At 35.0% G+C, this 20,978-nt stretch overlaps 1 protein-coding gene across 4 annotated transcripts; it reads right to left on the bottom strand.

The window, feature by feature from the left end:
- Positions 1-397: 397 nt before the first annotated feature.
- LOC123771074 (omega-amidase NIT2) lies at positions 398-20,691 on the bottom strand. Of its 4 annotated transcripts, XM_069309577.1 has the most exons (9): positions 20,562-20,663; positions 14,811-14,876; positions 12,924-13,070; positions 12,599-12,780; positions 10,701-10,869; positions 7,986-8,080; positions 6,048-6,186; positions 4,572-4,602; positions 4,232-4,416 (listed from the first exon to the last, which is right to left on the bottom strand). In XM_069309577.1, exons 2-8 carry the CDS (start codon positions 14,821-14,823, stop codon positions 4,598-4,600), a joined length of 750 nt encoding a protein of 249 aa, XP_069165678.1. In that variant the 5' UTR covers positions 14,824-14,876; positions 20,562-20,663; the 3' UTR covers positions 4,232-4,416; positions 4,572-4,597. The 4 variants fall into 4 exon arrangements, with proteins under 4 accessions (XP_045619340.1, XP_045619339.1, XP_045619341.1 ...); XM_045763384.2 differs by lacking the exon at positions 4,572-4,602 and having other exon boundaries at positions 398-4,416; positions 20,596-20,691; XM_045763383.2 differs by lacking the exon at positions 4,572-4,602 and having other exon boundaries at positions 398-4,416; positions 20,562-20,661.
- Between the last annotated feature and the right edge of the window lie 287 nt (positions 20,692-20,978).

The raw sequence follows: 20,978 nt of genomic DNA, 5'->3' as shown, positions 1-20,978 counted from the left end.
GGGCTTGGGGAGTAGAAGAACTCCCAGAACCCCATCAACCAGGTATGTTTCTAGTTATTGATTGGTCTAGGTTGATGAAGTCAATGGGGAAATAGGTTAACCTAATTTTTGTTGTGCCATAAGATAATTGACTAACAATGAAATAGAAATGATAAAGTTACTTTCTGCACATTATCCATGTACAGTACAAGCTGTTACAGATAGTCAACCCTCATAGTTAATAGATCATTGACTGTACTGTACATTGTTACCGTTTCCTAAGCCCTTCTGATACCGTTAACTGCAGTGTATCTTTTCTGTCGTCATAATTGTTCAACTAATACATAAAGATTTGTGTATTATAACAGAGCACTGGGAATTATATAAAAATTAATGATATAAAAATCATACAAATAGCAAGCAAAATGTTCAAGATTATATTTGGTTTTAAGTACTACACAGTACAGTGTGCACCACTGTACACATAATGGCAGTTTATAAATTGTTGATAGTAAGTATAAAATTATAAAAATTATAATGATGTTATAAATGCACAAAACACAGTAGTTTGATACCTTAATGTTACAGGAATTCTGTATATTGATTTTATCCATTTATTTTACTGGAAAAATATGGTTTCATATTTACAAAGTTCATTAAAATAATAGGTTATCTGTAAACAATAACCTTTTGAGTCTAATGGGGTGCCTTTTGGTTTTAGAACTGTGCTTATAGAAACTTTAAACTTTGTTAAGTTTATTTATTTATTTTTATTTATTTATACAGTATACAAGTCATGATGTAGAAGTACATGTTGATCTGTCGGTCATATTTTGTTTTCACTTCTGATATGCACGTGAAGCGCGCACACGTTACGGGTTATTCATGCCCGTGCCACTTCTGGGGTGGCTTAATCTTTATCAATCAATCAGCAGACACATACATTCATTGTCCAGTTATGTCGCAGGTGTCTGTAAAGGTTATTTTCAATTGGGGGTCTTATTACACGAGGCACTTAATGTGACTGCTTTTTTTACTTTAGAACAATATTTTTGGGGATTTATATTTATTTAATTTTTAGCAACTATGCTTATTTAAGGCAAAGTTTAAACCTTCAAAAATAAAAAAAAATATTGGCCTCCTACTATAAAAAATTTAACTATAAAATTGTTTGTATATCATTGGAAAAATCAGTTATATAATTGGGTTTGGGGAAGTTGATGATTCTTGATTGCATTAAGTTACATAAAGTAAGCATTTATTTTTTTTTTTTGCTTTTACCCCCAATTTTTTTTCTTTTTGGACTGCTGATTTGTGTATTGTTAGTTATTTGATTTTGTTGAGAATTTCACAAGTTAATGGAAAATTTAGAAATGGGATTTTGAGAATTTAATTTTCATGCCAAAATACAATCTCTAATCATCATTAATATCAGTTGTAATTATACATTATAACTTACAGTAGTTTGTATTTACTTTGCAATGAGTGGTGTATTCATTTTACAGGAAAAATGACTAGATGGTAACTTACCAATATTCCCAATGTTGCTGCAAATTTATAAATAAAACATGATCAATTTCTTTTCAAACTGAAATGTGGCTAAATATAGGCTTACAAATGTCAATAAACAAAAATACTAAAAAAATCTAGAGAATATTGATTTGGGAGGGGGGAAGAGGGGGGAAGACTGAAAATACAGTATTTTGAAAGAGTGATGCCCACAAACATCACAAGAGCTTTTTCATAGACACTTTTGGAGCAGGCTAGTATATAATAGCAATCCTGCACTAAATTATCATCACTTTGTACTAGAGAATGTGTAATAATCACATGGAAAAAAGGAAACCAATGTGAAATGAGCAAGCAGTACTTTGTCAATTGAATACAAAGTAACATGATCTGGAGGTTCTAAAGAAGGAGTCACAATAACGTGGCTGAAGATATGATGACCAAACCACACACATCAGACGACGGAGAAATGACAATACTGTATTTTAGTCAGTCCTGGAACATTATCAAGTCGTGTTAGACGACATGCACAGCTTGTGATAATGGTCCAGAACGCACCAATACGTTGTCAAGTTGTGCATGTCTCGTCTAACATGCCTTGATAATGGTCCAGGACTGACTAAAATGTTGTCATTTCTCCATCTTCTGACGTGTGGTTTGGTCACCCTGGTCGAGGACCAGGCTGCGGAGACTCTAAGCCCCGAAATCATCGAGATAGGCTATTGCAACCTGCAGATAGGCTATTGATGGCTACAGTATTAAGGAAAAAACTATGAATTTACATGAACTTGTGCTTTTCAAATGTAAGCAATATACAACTTGTGACTATTCTCATTGTGTGGATACACATACACATCAGGGAATATCCTCCTGAACAAGTAAATAGTGTAAATGTGCAATGACCTGATGAATGTAATGATGTAACAAAACTTTCAAATGATTTATTCAACATTTGTTTAATTTCCTTTAGGTTTTAGTCTGCAAGTTACTGAAAATTGTGTATGATATAAATGCAAGAAAATGTCAAATTTAAAAAAAAAATAACATTGCAAAGAATCGCTGAAGAGCATCTATACAGTATTCATCTAATAGAAATAGAATAGACATGACTTTACGTTTAACCAGAAGGGAAAGTAAAACAAGACATTAAACATAAGTCACATTATCCATCGCATGTTAATTTCTTTGTGATTTACACACCTATGTAGTGTATATATATATATTCTGTTTAGTTGTTATGGCCAAATTTTCTATTTGTTAACATTAGTCATTTTGCTTTTAAAAAAAAATCTTGTCAAGTAGAGGACTTGTCACAAGGGAATCTTGGACTTTCATAATCAACGTGATTTTTGTTCAAGAACAATTGGGAATCAAATACTTTATCAAGGATTTATAGCCCCTAGGCCAAAGGTAAGATAATTAGCATATCATAAAAAAGCAATAAGCCATTACAACTACCTGTACATAGTATTTGCAAGGGATATGAGGATAAGACGGAGGAAAAGCACGGTGCCCAACCACTTGGACAGTCAGGGATTGAATGACAACCGGCAAGAATTGAGGTTCTCCACTAAGTGTTTAAAAGTCATTTGATGTTTACAACCAGGATTGTTTATTTAAGCTGTAAAGATTCTTTGCAATTTTTGGTTCACAGCTTGAGAAATTTGATTTCTAGAACCAATGGTATTCCTTGGCAAGAAATAAGTGGTATAACATGGATAAGTAATTAATTATCAAAAGAAGGCACCAATAACATGGATAAGAACCAGTCACAATTAGATTTCCATGCATACATTTTCATATTTACCATTGTGCAATATGTCATCGACAAACAGTACTGGTAGTACAAGATTATAATTACTAATCTTATAGTACCAATACTTGATTGGGAAGAACGGTTGCATCATTATCACAGGAATTCCTATATACAAATATAGCCTTAAATGTAATGTTAGAAAATTCATTAAGTAAAAAACAAACTCATTCAGAGCTCTTGCCATTTATATTTTCATGCAAACACACGTAGGTTACTTCAGTAACGCAATAGTCAACTGTTCGGCAAATGTTGAATACCATTTATTTTCAAATATACGTGTAACTCGAGCTTTAATTTACTGCAATAACAGTACCTTCAGATTGCCTGAAAGTTAAAGTATTTGCTACAGTTGTCACTACGTTTAGTGTTGGAAATTTACATTACCTACTTTGGACAAAATCTAACTCTTCAAAATTTATGAGGTGTTACTGTCCTTATGTATGACCTCAATGATAGGCACTGTTGTATATGGCATACAGCGTATGTATCCAAGTGCTTTACTATACTTCAATCAATTTGATTAGAAACAAATTACTATAAAAGACCATTAATGAAGCAGCCAAATACACTAACAGTACTGTAATATAAATCTGAATCTCAAGAATAAAAGGCAGTGAATTATTGGTGACATAACCTGATTATGTTCACAGTTTTTAATAAAATAAAAATTTGTCTTATTTTATTGTATGGATTCCATACTGATACGTGTAATAATAACAGGAAATAAATGAGTTAATTTTTCCAATCGCGTACATCAAAGGTAGCCAATTTTCCATATGTATTCTCGAAGAGATAAAGTACTCGGGAATCCAAAGCATCAATAGTTGAATTATGTACACAATTACAAAGAATTTTGTCTTTAATATATATATATGAAAAACCATTATTAATATAAAAAATTGATTGGTTAAATTAGAAAAAAAAAAGTTAATATGCAGTAGTGCAAATTAATAAAAAAACAACAACTCCAAACATTTGTTTAAAAATCTCTTCTCACTGATTAGATACTACAGTACTTTGAACATGTTACTTTTTATTAACTTCATACAAATCGTTCCTCCTCTGATGATTAAGTGGTATCATCTGACGCACCTTGTCCACGTATTCAAGATCTGTTGTAGAAAGAAATAACACTAGTACAGTATATAGTATTAGAAGAGTTCAAGGATGCCTTAAAAGCACTTTGAAAATTGACAACTACAAATGCTTACAGGTACAATAACACAAAATTCAGAGCAAAGATAAGCTTTGCAGTGAAAATACTTGCCTAGGGAAGGGCGGAGGATACATTTATTATCCTGAAAAACAGTATTACAAATTTACCATTCTCTGGTCTATATGTGCAAATAATAGTAAATTTTTTATACAAGTAAAAGATCTATAATATGTAGTTGGTAAAGTAGGAGCTAGAGACAGTACAAATTGTATAGCTTTCATAGAATTTGCAAGGGAGCAATATAGGTAGGATGTAAAGAAGAATTAGTGGAGGTGTAGGGTGTAGTACATGTGATAACTGCATTACTTAGGGACAGGAAGAGGCCACAATTTATATAGTAACATGGGGTGAACAGGGGACAGTGTGTTAAGACATGGAGCTGGTGTTCATAAGGGCCCTGTAATATAGACCAAAAATCAAAGTGGACAGTAGTGACAACCAACACAGAAATGAGTAACACTTATTGGGCTAGCCTAGAACACTACTATATGTCGGGGAAAAATGCTGCAGGACTACCACAAGAGCTTTACCTGGTGCAACGCATGACAATCTTCCATGAGGAAAAAACTTGTGCCTACCAAATGAGTCACAGGAAGAATTGAAGTACTTGTTCCATATGAATAAAGAGGGAGATTGCTTGATAGCCCAACCTTCCACAAAGTCCAACAAAGAGAGCCAGCGATGGCACTAGAATACACAGATTATTTTCCAGGAGTGTGATGGTACACTAGGGTCCAAAATGGTTGACAATCCCTCTAAGCCCCCTTTCCAGCTAGACCGGCACATTGATTCAGTTGGGCACCACTGAACACACAGTTGTACCCAAATCTTCCACCTCGGAAGCATTTTGCCCCGTAGGTGCCACAGTTTATGGGCAAACTCAACTCCCAGATAGAGAAAACAGGGAAAAATATAGGTCTCCATGCATGGAAAAAGACATGTGTGATAGTATATCACAAGGCTAAGTTTTAATCACACTCCTCACCTTACACCAATATAGAAGTTCACAAGATACCCTCCAGATCACTGACATACACAACCTTACCCCTTGCCATGTCAAGATTCTGGCTATGAGAGCAAAATTCAATAGAAAGTGAATGTGCTTTATTTTAATACTGTATATGAAAGACTTGAGAGAACAATATACAGTATTATGTACACCATAAACATTTGAAGATACCCCAAAAAAGCCAGGTAGCTAACTCACCAAAAATATACACAGAATCTTAGTGTTAATACACAGAGGGGAGTTTTTTCCTGTTCTAGACTATGGTTTTACACACACTGTCATAACTTTGAGTTCCTACAGACCTTCTGAAATATGAATCATATAGTCAAATTATTAAAACTAGAATGTAGGAAATTTTTACAGTATGAATACCAAACTGAAGAAAAAGACCATGCACAACACTGGTACTCAGGGCTTCGATGAAGTAAATTTAATTAAATTAAAACAAAACTATAGTGTAAAATACTCATAGCATCTAGGCGAGGATTGTTTCTTCTTAAATGGGCTATAATATTCACCTATGTCACCATAAATAATAGCCTCTTCATCTTCACACGTAGCAATAACTTCTCCCCATGGGCTGACTACCGAAGAGTGACCCCAAGCTATATACTTAGCCGATGTGTCACGTGCTGGAGAGATAGTTCCGACATAAACCTGAAAATGGAAGCCAAGGTAAATCTTTCTACCAACTTCAACAATATTATAGCTGTTATATTATTATTATAGTGTCTTATAGTGTGATAATATAAATTATTACCTATTAACACACTTTAATACTAAATATAGCAGCTATAACACAGTATAATATTAAAGTATGAAAACATTTGTGCACGTCTGCTTATAACTTCAGACATTTAATGCTATCAAGCAAACCCTCTTTAAACTTAATTATTCCCCAACACTACAGTTATGGCAAGTTTTTCATTTCTTTAATTGTTAAACTTTAGTTATTTCAGATCTCATTAAACTTTAATTGGTTTCTTATGAAACATCTCCCTTTGAGCACTCTCGCTCAACATTATTTTCCAACTACAGTAGTAATGATGACCAAGCCACACACTAGAAAGTGAAGGGATGACGACGACGTTTCGGTCCGTCCTGGACCATTCTCAAGTCCACTGTGCATACTCCTCGTCTGCATACGGTAGTAATTATCATCAGTCAATTAATGCTGACGAATTGACAAAGCTTGCACTATACAGTATTTCACTTTACCCAGTGTTTTCTGCACTCTACTAATACTACAGACAAGAATCCATAGTTTGACTGCCATCTTTTTGAGTAGACTTGACAATAGTACCGGTACTAGTACAGTAAAAAAAAAAAAATTCAACTAGACCCCTCTTCATACTCAACACATTATGAATATTTCTAACTTACACACCTATCTTCAAGCATTCTGAAGACAAGGAATGTAACAATTAACATCCAATGTTTTTAAGGGTTTTCAAGAAAGCTTGTATTGAAGAATCTGGAAATACTCCTTTGAGTAATCCTGAGACTATTTGTTGCAAATGTACGTGTATTTCATATTGGTAATTATCAGGAGAAAGAACTAAGCCATTACAATTATACAGCACTTGAGAGGGATATGAGAATAAGGATTTAGGATAGGACGAGGGGAAAGAATGGTGCGGGTTGCATGTACAGTACTGTAACGACATCACATTAATGTGACGTATCAATGATAAAATCAGTAGGAGCTATGAGGAGGATTCAAACCCACACACTTGGTACTCCCAAGCACACACCCTAGACCACTGCACCACGACATGGTCAAAAGTAATGCAACCCGAGATTCTACCGATTCCTCGAGGGGTCCCGAGGCTTCCACTTAAGCCTAATCAGAGTTTCGTGCACTGCCATCCCCCCATGCACTCTGGCTGTTGTCCAGGAGTTCTCACTCTAACCCTTCACTTCAAATGCACAATGAAATCACATTAACATGCATTGCAAGAGAAGTGTTGGAGGTAGAATGCCTGGACCACAGCCAGAGTGCATGGAAGGCAGTGCATGAAACCCTAATTGGGCTTAAGTTGAAGCCTCGAGGATTCAGGACCTCCTTAGGACCCCTCGAGGATTTAGTTGAATCCCAGGTTGTATTGCTTTTAACCATGTTATAGTGTAGTGGCCTAGGGCGTGTGCTTGGGAGTGCCAAGCATGCAGGTTCGAATCCTCCTAAAGATTTTCTCCTTGTATTGCCTTAGTTTGGTATGTCCCTTTGTATGCCACAGGGAAGAAAAACTACTTTCATTTACTCAATTTGCATAACACCTTTTTTATTTAATACATAAATAAATTCTCTTTACCACCTGTCCTACATGATGAACAGATTGTGAACACCTGCTTAGAGCTAATTTAAACAAATTCCTATACTGAATGTAATTTCTGTTCCTTGGTGGCAGGTATTCCCCCAAGATTATTCCTTTGAAATGTTTACAAAAATTCAATACCTGATTATCTAAGGCCCGAGCCCTCTGCAGCAGATCCCAATGAACTGGACCAGTGGTCATGTTGAATGCACCTGGGTACAGGAGCAGCTTGCAGCCTATTGAAAAGAAAGAGAGGCAATCAATTGTCAATTCGTTTTTATGTATACAGTATATATATAAATATATATACACTATATTCTGTATATAAATGAAATGTTTTATACCTCTTAATTCCATGCATGTTTATTCTATTATTATTTTAGGGATAACTTATGTGGGGGAAAAATGGCTTGGTTTACCTACCTACCTTGTGTAGCATCCAGGGATCAAATGCCCCACGGCCATGGTCTCTAAGGAGGCCTCTTTTAACAGAGTTCCAGCACAAAAATGGCCCAAATATACCATACTTTGTATTTATGTAGTCCACTGACAAATGTATTTACCGCAGTATCTTTTAGATAAGTCGACAACAAAATTGCTAAAACGATTCATTGATAAATCTTGATAAATTTCAAAACAAAAGAAACTAACATTTCAACCATTGAAAGCAATGCCATAAACATTGACAAATTGTATATGGAAATACATTTCTTCTAGTTTAATGATGGGATGATGATGATGAAGTTCAAGATAAGAACATTAGAGCAGGTGTCAACCTACTGTATGATGGTAATAATTGAAGTGTGTCAGATTTTATACATGCAGATTATGCACTATTTTTAACAAGATAATTAAAGGAATTTATGTAGATTGTTAGTGGTACTATGTCTGTAAGATTAGACTGTTCATGGCGAATATCAAAACTCAAGTTACAGTGGTGGAAATAGAAGTGGTTGATAAATTTAAATAACTGGTGTGCAATGAGAAAGAAAGGTCTTTCTTTCCTTCCCTGGTCAGAAGGAACATGCCCAAAATCCTCTGCATTTTAGTGGCTTTAGGTATTCTACTTAACTTGCCTATGAATTCTACACTGTTCATGTATAAATGTATGTACGTTTGCTTAACCCCTGTACTGAGCACCTGTTTTTGACAAAAACTTCATAGTGCAATTGTTAAGCACATATTTTTGTTGTTTTTATAAATGTTCAGGTAAAGTTAATGTCAAAATGTGTTCAAACTCAATTATTTTAATTTCAAAATACAAACAGTGATGAAAATATTAAAAAAAAAATATATAGCCTAATTAAAAAAAAAAAAAAGCACAACTCTTAGAACGACTTTTGTTGGCTGGCACAGTTCAGGAGTTAAATAAAGTACAATACAGCCTGTATACTGTATTATTATGACAGGAAAAGAACTGGTCCAAGCATTATATTAGTGTTAAATGCCTATAGTTACTGTACATATGAATGTGATATGCTGGTGTGGCATGAATGTAAAAAGAATCCAGAATTAGAGCCATAAAAAATTACAATCTGAGAAGCATGTGTGGCTTCAAGAGAATATATATAGTGATGAAAATGGTAAAAAAAAATATGCAATTGCAAAATTTATTAAATTGCAAGATTATGGATTGTGAGCAAATGGAATATAATACTGATGAAAGTGTATTAAGAGAAAATTTAAAGATAGGAGAGAAGGAAAATCAAGATGGGCATACACAGCATGGAGTAGGAATACAGTGTGCACAACACATGAAATGTGCTACAGAATAAGGCTAAGTGATGAGCAGTTTGGTAAGAGGGAGCAAATTTTTCCATTTATGTAGAGGTGAACACCTAATATTATGAAGCTGGTGGTTGTGGCAGTGGGTTATTTGGCGTAGTGTGGTGGTGCCAATTTTGTAATGCTATGTTTGCATTACAGTACTTTGCAAGTTATGGTGAATAGATGGTTGTCATTTTAATACAGCTATCTTTCTGTCCTAAACTGCTTTTCTATTTTCTCTATGTAGATGCTTCTCGACACCATGAAACAGCGGGTAATGACAAAGTGGTATGGGATTAACACACACACATGCACAAACAGCCTTTGTGTGGCAATATATTCAGGCAAAAACAGTGCGAATAAAATCAAGGACAATTCCAACTTAAAGGCATGTGGAAAAATAGGGTTAGGTTCAGGTTCCAGATACTTTCAAAAGTTCACTTTCCTGGGATGGCCTTCAGTAGCTCTCTGGAGCATTATCTCTGGCACCACAGACATATCCACAAAACTTCCAGGCTTTTGGACATGTGCAGGCCTACTGAACACTAGGGCAACAATCTTGTATGCTCATACAAGTGAGAGGAACATGGAATTGACTCAAAACTCTTACTCATGCACTATGGCCTACATAAAAACATTACACAGCATTTAATGATGCTCTGCGAAATCCATACATGCTCGTCACTCTTTAAGTGCTTCTCGGTTAACTTAGATTAAACTGTATAAATTTGCTTGGGCCAAATTTTTACCGATGTTAAATGCAAATGCCACACAACAGCACACATTAATCGTAAAAAAAAGTTAACATGAACAAAGACCCAATCTCATGGAGCCACTTTATGAGAACTATAGCATATTAGGATCTTATGATCTGTTTAATGGAAAAATTCCTTCACTAAAGCAAGATTTCCAACTGCTTCATAAGCATGATTTTGTTTAACTGTTCTTTTTATTGGTTTACATTTTTTAGTCTTTTCACAATTTTTTTTAATTTGTTTATGCATTATTCCTTGTACTATAAGCCAAAACAAACTGTAACGTCTGTACACGTGATTTTTGTTTACGATAGAAGAGGAATATGACACTCACCCATTTTACTGTAGACCTGTGCAAGTTCAGGAAATCTAATATCATAACAGATACCCATCCCAACTTTACACTGTGGTAACTCAAAAGTTGTCAGTTCACTGCCTGAAGACAGAATATCAGACTCCCGAAAAGCGATTGCACCAGGAACATTAATGTCAAATAAGTGGATCTGCAAATATAATAATTCTGTTAGCATTCACTGCCAAGACACACTATATTATTAAGCCTTCTTTGCCATTAGAAACAATTCAGATTATTCTTCCTACCACCAACATTTTGCCTTTGGTTATGCAGTACACACACCAATCACATTGTAAACAAAAAAGTGTCTTTGTAGGCCCATATACAGTACCACCTTATTTTGGTTATAACAAATTGTATGTAAGATTGACTAATTTGATATGGGGATGCATTCCTTGACACCCAGTATTCCAATTTGTTGACCAGACCACACTAGAAGGTGAAGGGACGACGACGTTTCGGTCTGTCCTGGACCATTCTCACAATCGACTTGAGAATGGTCCAGGACGGACCGAAACGTCGTCGTCCCTTCACCTTCTAGTGTGTGGTCTGGTCAACATACTTTAGCCACGTTATTGTGACTCATTGCCTGCATTCCAATTTGTATGCCTTCATATGCCAAAAGCATGCAAATTGGAAGTTTATTACATTTTGAGAACAGGCAGTGGAAATATAAAAGTATATAAATCACACCTCCTTTAATTTTACTCTAACTGCATTATTAAGAACCATCAAAAATATTAAGAACAGTTCTGTAATGGAACACCTCTCACATTATATTACAGTATTTATCTTCCAACAAGAGCACATTTTTGCTTGGTTGGGGGAAAAAGAAATTTAAGATGCTTCTTTTTATCAGTTATATAATTAAATTTGACCAAGGTCTCAGCCTGAAAAATACTTTGTTGTTTTTCTTGCATACCCATTTCTTAAATTATTCTTTCATCATCTTGCATCTTATAGTATTATGGATTTCATTAAGCAATGTGTTGAGGGAGCATTAAATATTTAGGTTAAAATACGCATTTTACAGTATCTAGGAAAGTAGACTTTTTGAGGTTTCTTGAGTGTACCTTAACCCCATTTCATCTACTGTATATATCATTACTTTTTAATTTTGATTTATGTTGTTTTAGTGTTAAATATTTTTTATAGAAAAGTAACCACACTGCAAATTAAAGATTGAGATATATAGTATCTTGCCCGAAATGCTATGCGTGCTAGTGGCTTTACAAGAATGTTAATTCAACTTATTTTCTATATTCTCTGTTAACCCCCAATGTAACTTCTTGTATATAAATAAATAAATATTTTGAAATCTTCATTTCAACATACCAGGCAACTTTACCCATACAGTATTACCTGTTCCATTCTTATTTCTCAACTTTTGTATTCTTTTCTTTCAATACTTCAAAATTTATTATATAAACATTAATATCCCCCTGCTAATTATTTTTTTTTTATTAATAGTAATATGGAAGACACTATGGAGCATATTTAAGCAAGACTAATACTGTACAGCTTTTTCTCTGGTCGATTCTTGAATGTAGTCTTGCTCTTTTTCTTGAATATACAGTAGTATTATGGTCATTCCTTTATCTGTGCTTATTTGGTCAATGTGAATTTGCAGCTACAACATTTGAGCTATTAACACCAAAATTCAATACACACAGAAATCACAATTGCGTGATGCATCAAATGAACAATGTTCGTAGCTCAGTTGATTAAGGCAGCGTCTGGGTATACTCTCGGACGCAGGTTCGAATCCTCGTCACGGCCCTTGTGGATTTGTTACCAAAATTCAAATTGTGTATCAAGATTTGCATGTAAGAAATCGCTTTAAATCTGTAAATAGAATACTAATGTACCGTACATACTTTTCTATGTTTAGCAATCATCTCTCCTTGGGGCCCCCAAACTGTACAGGTATTGTACACTTTGTCTCCATCACGTTCAGGTATGGAACCACCAACGATATAAACGCCAAACTTTTTTGCGGCAGCACTCAAGGCATCGGTACTTTCTCCAGGAATTGTCTCAGCATACTTTTGAAAATAATCTGAAATAATAAAATTAAAATGATATACATCTGGCAAATTTATTTAGTAAATCAAGATAAATGGTATAGATGGCACTGTATAAATAAAATAAGCATCATTAAAAATGTTGTATATAAATTAAAAACAAATTCTGGGACCTTACTTGTTCCGTAAGGAGAGTTGAAACACTCCGGGAGAGCCACCAGCTGAGCTCCTCCCCCTACAGCTTCTCTTATCAACTGCACAGCACGGGCAATGTTTTTGGCTTTCGTCTCCACCACAGCCATTTGGACAAGAGCAAGACGCAATTCTGGCGAGAATAAATTCTTAGGCAAATGCAACAAACAACTGTATAGGAAAAACCCTGTCAGTGATCCCAGATGTATCCACAATCATTGCATGGAACAATTTATTTGTTTGTAGAAAAACAACTAAGTTTAGAGTAGACTTGACTGAAGATGATGGTTTAATTGTCATAGCTATATCAAATTCTGTACAAGTGAAAATTCCTCTTTAATAAACTTTCTCTACATCACTGGCAATATAGCCAACTTATCAAGCACCATGTGTAATGAAATGCCCTTTTCTGGTTTGGCCCTTAGTAGCTCCCTGAACTTAGATCTAACATTACCAAGCCTTAGTCCAACATTCCAAGCCTCCGAGACCCATCTGTCACCTACCGAAGGCCAGTACCAGAATTTAATTCACTTTGAGGCGAGGGGAGCAGGAAATCAGAGATAAACTACAACACTGAGGAAAACCAACCAGAAAGCAGAGCCACACAAAAAAGTGTCTGGAGGAATTTGACACTAAGGTAAACAAGGCAAACAAATCAAATCAAATCAAAATCAAATCAAATGTTTATTTAGGTAAGGTACATACATACAAGAGATTTTACAAAGAGTGATGGATTTATAGATAGGGCAAGTACATACAATGCCTAAAGCGACTATTACGCAAAGCGTTTCGGGCATAAAACAAGCTGCCCCACGAGAGCAAATGATTGTTGCCATGGGTTAAATACCCTGAATCTGTTGCACCTGACCACCACCAGATAGTACAGTAGTCCAAATCTCCCAAGGTTTCAGTCAGCCATAGTGACCCCAGTTACTCTGGGGGTCACCCATGTATAATTCGTAACCCCGTGAGAAACAGGCCAGATATGGAGAGCTAATGGGGAACAGCCAGAAAAGGGCATTCATTACATACAACCTTTTATTTCTAGGAGAGACAATTTGGTAGCTCCCTGAGTTTACTCAAAAAAATCTCCAGACAGAAGTCCAGCTTTTCAGACAAATATAAAAGGCATTCTGAAATGACTCGTGGAAGAACAGCAGGAGAGGGGCTGGAGCAAAACAAAAATGGCAGCCCCACACAAAACATACAAGAACACACATGTGTAGAAGCAAAAATGTCATCCAATAAGAAACAAGAGCTATGAACAAAAGGACCGTACAGAAGTTCAGAGCCTGAATATTAGCCAGGTACAAAACAGATATTAAAGCCATCAAAGCAGCAAACATCTGCACATCCCAAGATACAGGAAGGAAACAGTTGGTTGGCTGAACTGAACTACATCATGCAGGATTTGGGACAGGCTGATCTTGGAACAACAGAAGCACGAAACAGGTATCAAACAGAACCCCAATTCCAATAGCATTAAATTGGAAACTGTAGCCACAGTAAAGAGTACACAAGTTCCTGCTGGAGATCAAAGAATGCCCGAGGCAGGTGGAGAACAGGCGAGAACAATTTCCCCCTTTATAAACCCCAGCGAGAGAAATTCTGTTTAGACCCAAACATACGAGGCAAAAGTACAGGCAGCAGAACCATGAGGTAAAACAGCAGCAATTAACACTGTTAATAATAAAAATGGTTATGAAATGCTATACATTTGGTGAGACAAAAAGGCATCTACTGTATTGTGAAAGATAAAAGATAATGCAGACATTCACCTCCTTACCACTATTAATATAAATTATCAGGAAAAAAAAAGAGCATCTAAATGCCTTCTCCAATGTCCTGCATATTATAGAGGATTATCACTTACTTGATGATGCCATCCTGATTTTTGCTATCCAATTAATAAACTGTACGATACAGTAAAAGTGCCAGTCTGGAAAAAAAGAAGACAGTGCTAACAAGCAGAAACAAATGTTATAAATACTGTAATGTTATAAAAAATTAACACAAATTTGCTTAAAGTCTAAATCACTTGTGGCTATAATTGTTTTAGTTAATTCTTTAAATATCTAACATTTGAAGCCGGCTGAAATGTTTGAAAAAATTTCTACACAATGCCACTGCTTACAGGATGGGAATTACAAGATGCTACATAAATACATACATGGTCTCAGATGCTAATGAAATCTGAATTAGAGCCATGTAATGAAAATACTGTAAAATAGAAACTTGAACCAAGAACATAAGAAATTTATGTATACAAAGAAAATAAACATAAAAGTTATCAATTGCATCCTTTTCATCACTACAGATGTACAGACATACTATATGCTGGTATCCACTTGATCAATAAACTGAGTGTGCTATTTAGATACAGAAAAAACATTAGGGAAATGATTAAATCAACTGCCCGGTCAGCCAAGATGCGGTGTAAGTTTAGCGGAGTGTGGTTGGCCAACTCCCCACCCTTTCATCATCTGTATCTAAGGACTCTGCTTGCCATATAACCAACCTTTCTTTAAATGCATCATTTCCAACTTCGTGTACAGCACGTGCATCAATTTCTTCAATGATACATCTAGCAGTCTGCTTTATTTTCATTACATTACCCTTTCATTGAATACAGTTTGCCATTTCATTGATTTTCTTTATTTCCCTTATTGATGCTTGTCTGTCATTTCTTCTCACTGATTCTCTTTAATGTTCTCACTGGTACATGTTTGGTGAAGCAATCCTCATTTATCAGTACACCAGTGGTTACTGCTTCACTTATTTGACAACCAAACAAGTATGATAAATTTGTGGGCAAAAAAGTTCAAATACAGTATTCCTTAACAAGTCTTCAAAACACCAGCAATAGTGCAAAAGATGTTTCACTAAAGGTAGCATTACATTTCCTTACTGTATGTGAAGATAAAAATTTGGCTCGGATCCTCCGAGTGATTATTGGAGTCTTCAGAACATACTGTATATATGCAGATATATAAAAATATTATATAATCTCTTTACTCTGCATTTATGACAATAAATCTACAGGACTAATAAATAATAGCTCATGCAATCCCAACTTAATTCATATAGCATATGCAGTATAACAATATATTTAAATAGGAGAGTGGAACTTTGTTGCTGTACTTCAGATGTGGAGTACAGCAGCAAAGTTCTCAGTACTCTATTAAGTCCAAAGTACTGTATGAAGGTTATACTATAATGACTTGTAAACTGGGGTGTCTATCTGTTTATGTTTCCTGTAGGCTCTTTATCAAAACCAATTTTTTTTTAATTTACCCAGTTTACATATATACTGTGCTGTGCTGTACTTGATGAAACCATTCTCACTACACGACAACATTACATCCGTTTGAAGCTGATCGAGAAAAATGTTAGGCTTGGCATTATTCCAAGACCGAGACCAGATATAGCAACCACAAGCGTGGATAAACTTGCACACTAATTTGCTAAATATACATACAGTACTGTACTCTACATGTTTGGCTGCCATGTAATAATAATGTATTTATATTAATACATTTTTAATCCAAATATAACTTGAAAATTGGGATTCAGAGTTATTGTATACAATTGATGATCACAATTACTGTCTTATTTAAGAAGAAAATAGTAACTTGGTTGTACATGTATAATAGTGTGTTGAAAATTCAAAACATTTTTAATGTCCCGAGACATTAAAAATTATGAATGGTTTGGTTATTTGAACAATATTTTCAAGTTGAGAACAGGGGCACTTCTAAATGTGCGTGAAAAATCCAGACTGACCCAATTGTTTAAATAATAACCATATTTTTTTGTTACAAAATATATTCTTCTACCTTCAATACAGTAGCTATTATTAAAAATAAACTTTTTTCTAATATTTTACTGTAATGTTCAATAAATTGTGCAACAAAGTTTATACTGTATAACATACACATTATTTTTTCCACGAGTTGCCCAGTACTGTACATGTATACCTTGCAGACCCGACATGTTGCCACCATGCAGTCTCTCTCTTTACTACTGCAATGTGATTACTTATTACTTCACGATTTTCATACTTTTTTAGTGTATTTTATTACTGTTTATATTTGTAAATAGAACGATGTATACATTACTGTACAAATTAAAGTAAGTCAGGATAAATCATATAGGGGCAAGAGGTTGTTTCTTACCATGGAGAAAAAGGCAGAATTTCTGGAGAAAACCGAGTGAGGCCGAGAGGTGAAGAAGCCAGCAAAGGAGTTTAGAATTGGCACTACTAAATGTCTGTTTCTAATATTAAAAAGAACAAGTAAATATTTAAGAGTTCAATGGCAAGAGTTCCATTAATTGCTTATGTGTAATTACCTAAGTATAGTTGCAAGATGAGAGCTAAGCTCGTTATGTTCCATCTTCCTAATACTAGTACAGTATTCAATTACTGTAAACTCAATACAACAATACTGTACTCTTGTTGTATTGAGCTTTGAAGTTTCCAATGATGCTGGCAAACACTAATCTCTCACTTATTTCTTCCATATTACCAGTCTCCAAAAGATAATTTTATGTTTTTTCACATTTTCAAAATTTATGCAGTACTGTATCAATATTCCTGTGTTTAGGGCTTCTTAGTACAGTTGGTTTCACCCTAAACTCACAACTGGGGATCTCGGGTTCAGTTCCCCGGTGGAAGAGAAATGGTTTGGCACGTTTCTTTTCACCTAATTACTGTTTAGGTGCTAGTTTACTGTTCAACTTGCAGTAAATCGGTACTCGAGTTGGGCAACTATTGTGGGGTTCCATCCTCAGGAGGGTCAATACTTCGATTTTGGGGGGGGGGACCTCGATACCAACCTAAGGTATACAGTATTGTATATTCTGTACACATGCTTCCTGTCCCAAACAAATATTAGTTGAAGATTTATCAAATTTATTTTTGCCAAATTTATCAATTTTCATCATAATTTTGTATGCAGTAATCACATCACACCATTTTCTTCTGTCTGCCAGTTTTGCCTCATTTAGCAACTCAAACCTTTCTTCATAGTCCTTAATTTTGTTTATGTTCTGGAGGCCATTTAATTGCATTTGTCTGCACCCTTTTCACCTATGTTTTTTGAGGTACCATAAAGATACCAAACAGCAGCATATTCAACATAACGTCTTACACGTCACAAACTCTTTCTTAAGCATACAATGCTGTATCTTTAAATATGTGATTGAACAGATTTCTGAAATTGGTGGTATACGTTAAAAGATAAAAATACTAAGGGGTCTCAAAATATGATCGGCAAGATGTCACAGTTAACAAGTGGCTTATGCAGGAACAGTGTGAACAGGTGCCTGTAGGTGGTGATAAAATTAAAGATGCAGCAGGCCGTGAGGTTTGCTTCCAACTCTGGCATTTACAAACTTTATCTGAAGTTTTCTGCATACGTATTGTATGTGGAATATTTGAATCCATTTAACTGAACATTTCTGAAGTTAGTCTGCAGATAAATATAATTTCTTCCAAGTGTACATTGCTAATTAAACTGATCTTATTCGAAGTGGTATACCACTTGAGACATTGGCTAGCAGAGTTAACTACCGGACTGTTAACAGGTATTGCATTTGAGCTATAGTGCGTACCAATGCAGAGAGCTTACACAAAACAAAAATTTGCAATTAAGGGTAAGGGTACAAGGCCAAGAACAGTATATTACTGTACTGACAACACACTTTTTCTTTAGTACTATTCAGGAAATGTTTTGTTTACTCATGATCAATTCCCTGGCTGGTTTCATCATTTTTTTCCTTTTTTCAAAAAGGTACAAAAGTTTCAAATGAAAGAGGAGCTGAGGGCTAAAGAGGTGCAGGTGTTGGTGCTGCTCCACAACACCCCTTCTCATCGTGATAACAGTTTTAAATCATTACACACGATAATTGCGTATTAAATCTGTCATTAAATATAATTATCTCTAAGTAGGTCCTTATCAAAAGAAGGCACCAAGCCGAGTAAGGGTAAGGGAAGCACTGATTATCTCTAAGCTCATGTATACTGTGCATACGTACTGAGCTTTGATGCACATTTCAAACAAAATTATAATGAATAGTGGTGTTCTACAGAACAGGCAATTAAAGTAAATACTGTACTGTAGTTATCAAGGAATTAATTCATTCATGATACTAAGTTACAAGAATATAATACTGTACCTCAGTACAATATATGCTCGAGGTTCTCTTATGACACAAAGTTGCCGACCAAAAGTTCTGTCCATTTTCAGCATATCATCATGATCCAGCATGGAACAGCAGCAGCAAATGTTACTTACATAATATTGCTGTTGTTACTTGTTTGTGATCTTCCTTATACAACATATTGGGACAGCCTCACACACACATTAGTGGCTTTACAAGCATATATATATCTACTTTAATACTTTATTAATTACATTGTAGATACCCACCATGTACTACTGTACTAAAATTTGATTGTATGTTCTGTAATCAGTAAAACGAATTGCAATCACCATAACTATCTCTTGAGCACTACAAAATCTAATTTATAATGAAATGTACAGTATAATACTCATATATATACAGTATATACAGTATAAAAAAAAAATAATTACATGTGATAATGTCAAATGGTTGATGTGAGCAATTATTATATTAAAGTATTAAAAAAAATATGTTCAATTATTAATATCAATAATTATGGTAATTTCTATAACCACACTCTGAATTATATTGTATATAAATATATATTATTATATATATTATTATATATATTATATATATAATATATAATATATATATGTCGTACCTAGTAGCCAGAACGCACTTCTCAGCCTACTATGCAAGGCCCAATTTGCCTAATAATCCAAGTTTTCATGAATTAATTGTTTTTCGACTACCTAACCTACCTAACCTAACCTAACCTAACCTTTTCGGCTACCTAACCCAACCTAACCTATAAAGATAGGTTAGGTTAGGTTAGGTAGGGTTGGTTAGGTTCGATCATATATCTACGTTAATTTTAACTCCAATAAAAAAAATTGACCTCATACATAATGAAATGGGTAGCTTTATCATTTCATAAGAAAAAAATTAGAGAAAATATATTAATTCAGGAAAACTTGGCTTATTAGGCAAATCAGGCCTTGCATAGTAGGCTGAGAAGTGCGTTCTGGCTACTAGGTACGACATTATATATATATATATATATATATATATATATATATATATATATATATATATATATATATATATATATATATATATATATATATATATATATATATATATATATATATATATATTTATATTTTGTGTGTACACCAACCATGCAGTCACAGCTGTAGCCCGACTAAAGACTATATAAAAAATCTTTTTAACAATCTCCAGCGAGCTTTAATGTGACAGATTGTACCACAAGTAGAATACTCGGCAAAAATACACACAAAACTGTATGTTTGGAATTCGAGCAGAGCCTTGCAAAACACACACACATACACAACCAACCAAAATAGATGGTTACACAAGAGCAACACCCCGGCCACTTGTATTAATCGTGCAATGGGCTGACAGGCTCCGGAGACGGTGTCCCCTTTTCCACCGGTGTCCCCAGCGCCTTGGGAACACCCTGGACACGCCCTACCTTCAAGCTCTCTCCTGCAAATATGGTGTCTCACCGGAGTGTAACCCCTAGCCGCCGGCCGTGTATCTCTCTCTGGCAGCTGGGAACACTGTTTGGGGGAAACAGCTGATCCACGTTTTCTCTAATGAAGGAGAGAGGGGGAAGTGAAAACGGGAAATTGGGGGAGGGGGGGGGGGGGGCAAGAGGCGACATTATTATTATTTATATATTTATATACAAGAAGGTACATTGGGTTTGTGAGAATACATAGCATAGTACAGTATTTACAATCTTGTAAAGCCACTAGTACGCGCAGCGTTTCGGGCAGGTCCTTAATTTAACAGATAATTTTAAGTAGTTAATTAGCATCTTTATTGACAAAATTAATTACAATTTTGCTTAATCTAATTCGGTCTTTCTCCAGTTGCTGGGGGGAAG

The sequence above is a fragment of the Procambarus clarkii genome, chromosome 65 (assembly GCF_040958095.1).
Source record: "Procambarus clarkii isolate CNS0578487 chromosome 65, FALCON_Pclarkii_2.0, whole genome shotgun sequence".
Taxonomy (NCBI): domain Eukaryota; kingdom Metazoa; phylum Arthropoda; class Malacostraca; order Decapoda; family Cambaridae; genus Procambarus; species Procambarus clarkii.
Note: the sequence above shows the minus strand (reverse complement) of the source record. Positions and strands in the feature narration are given on the sequence as shown.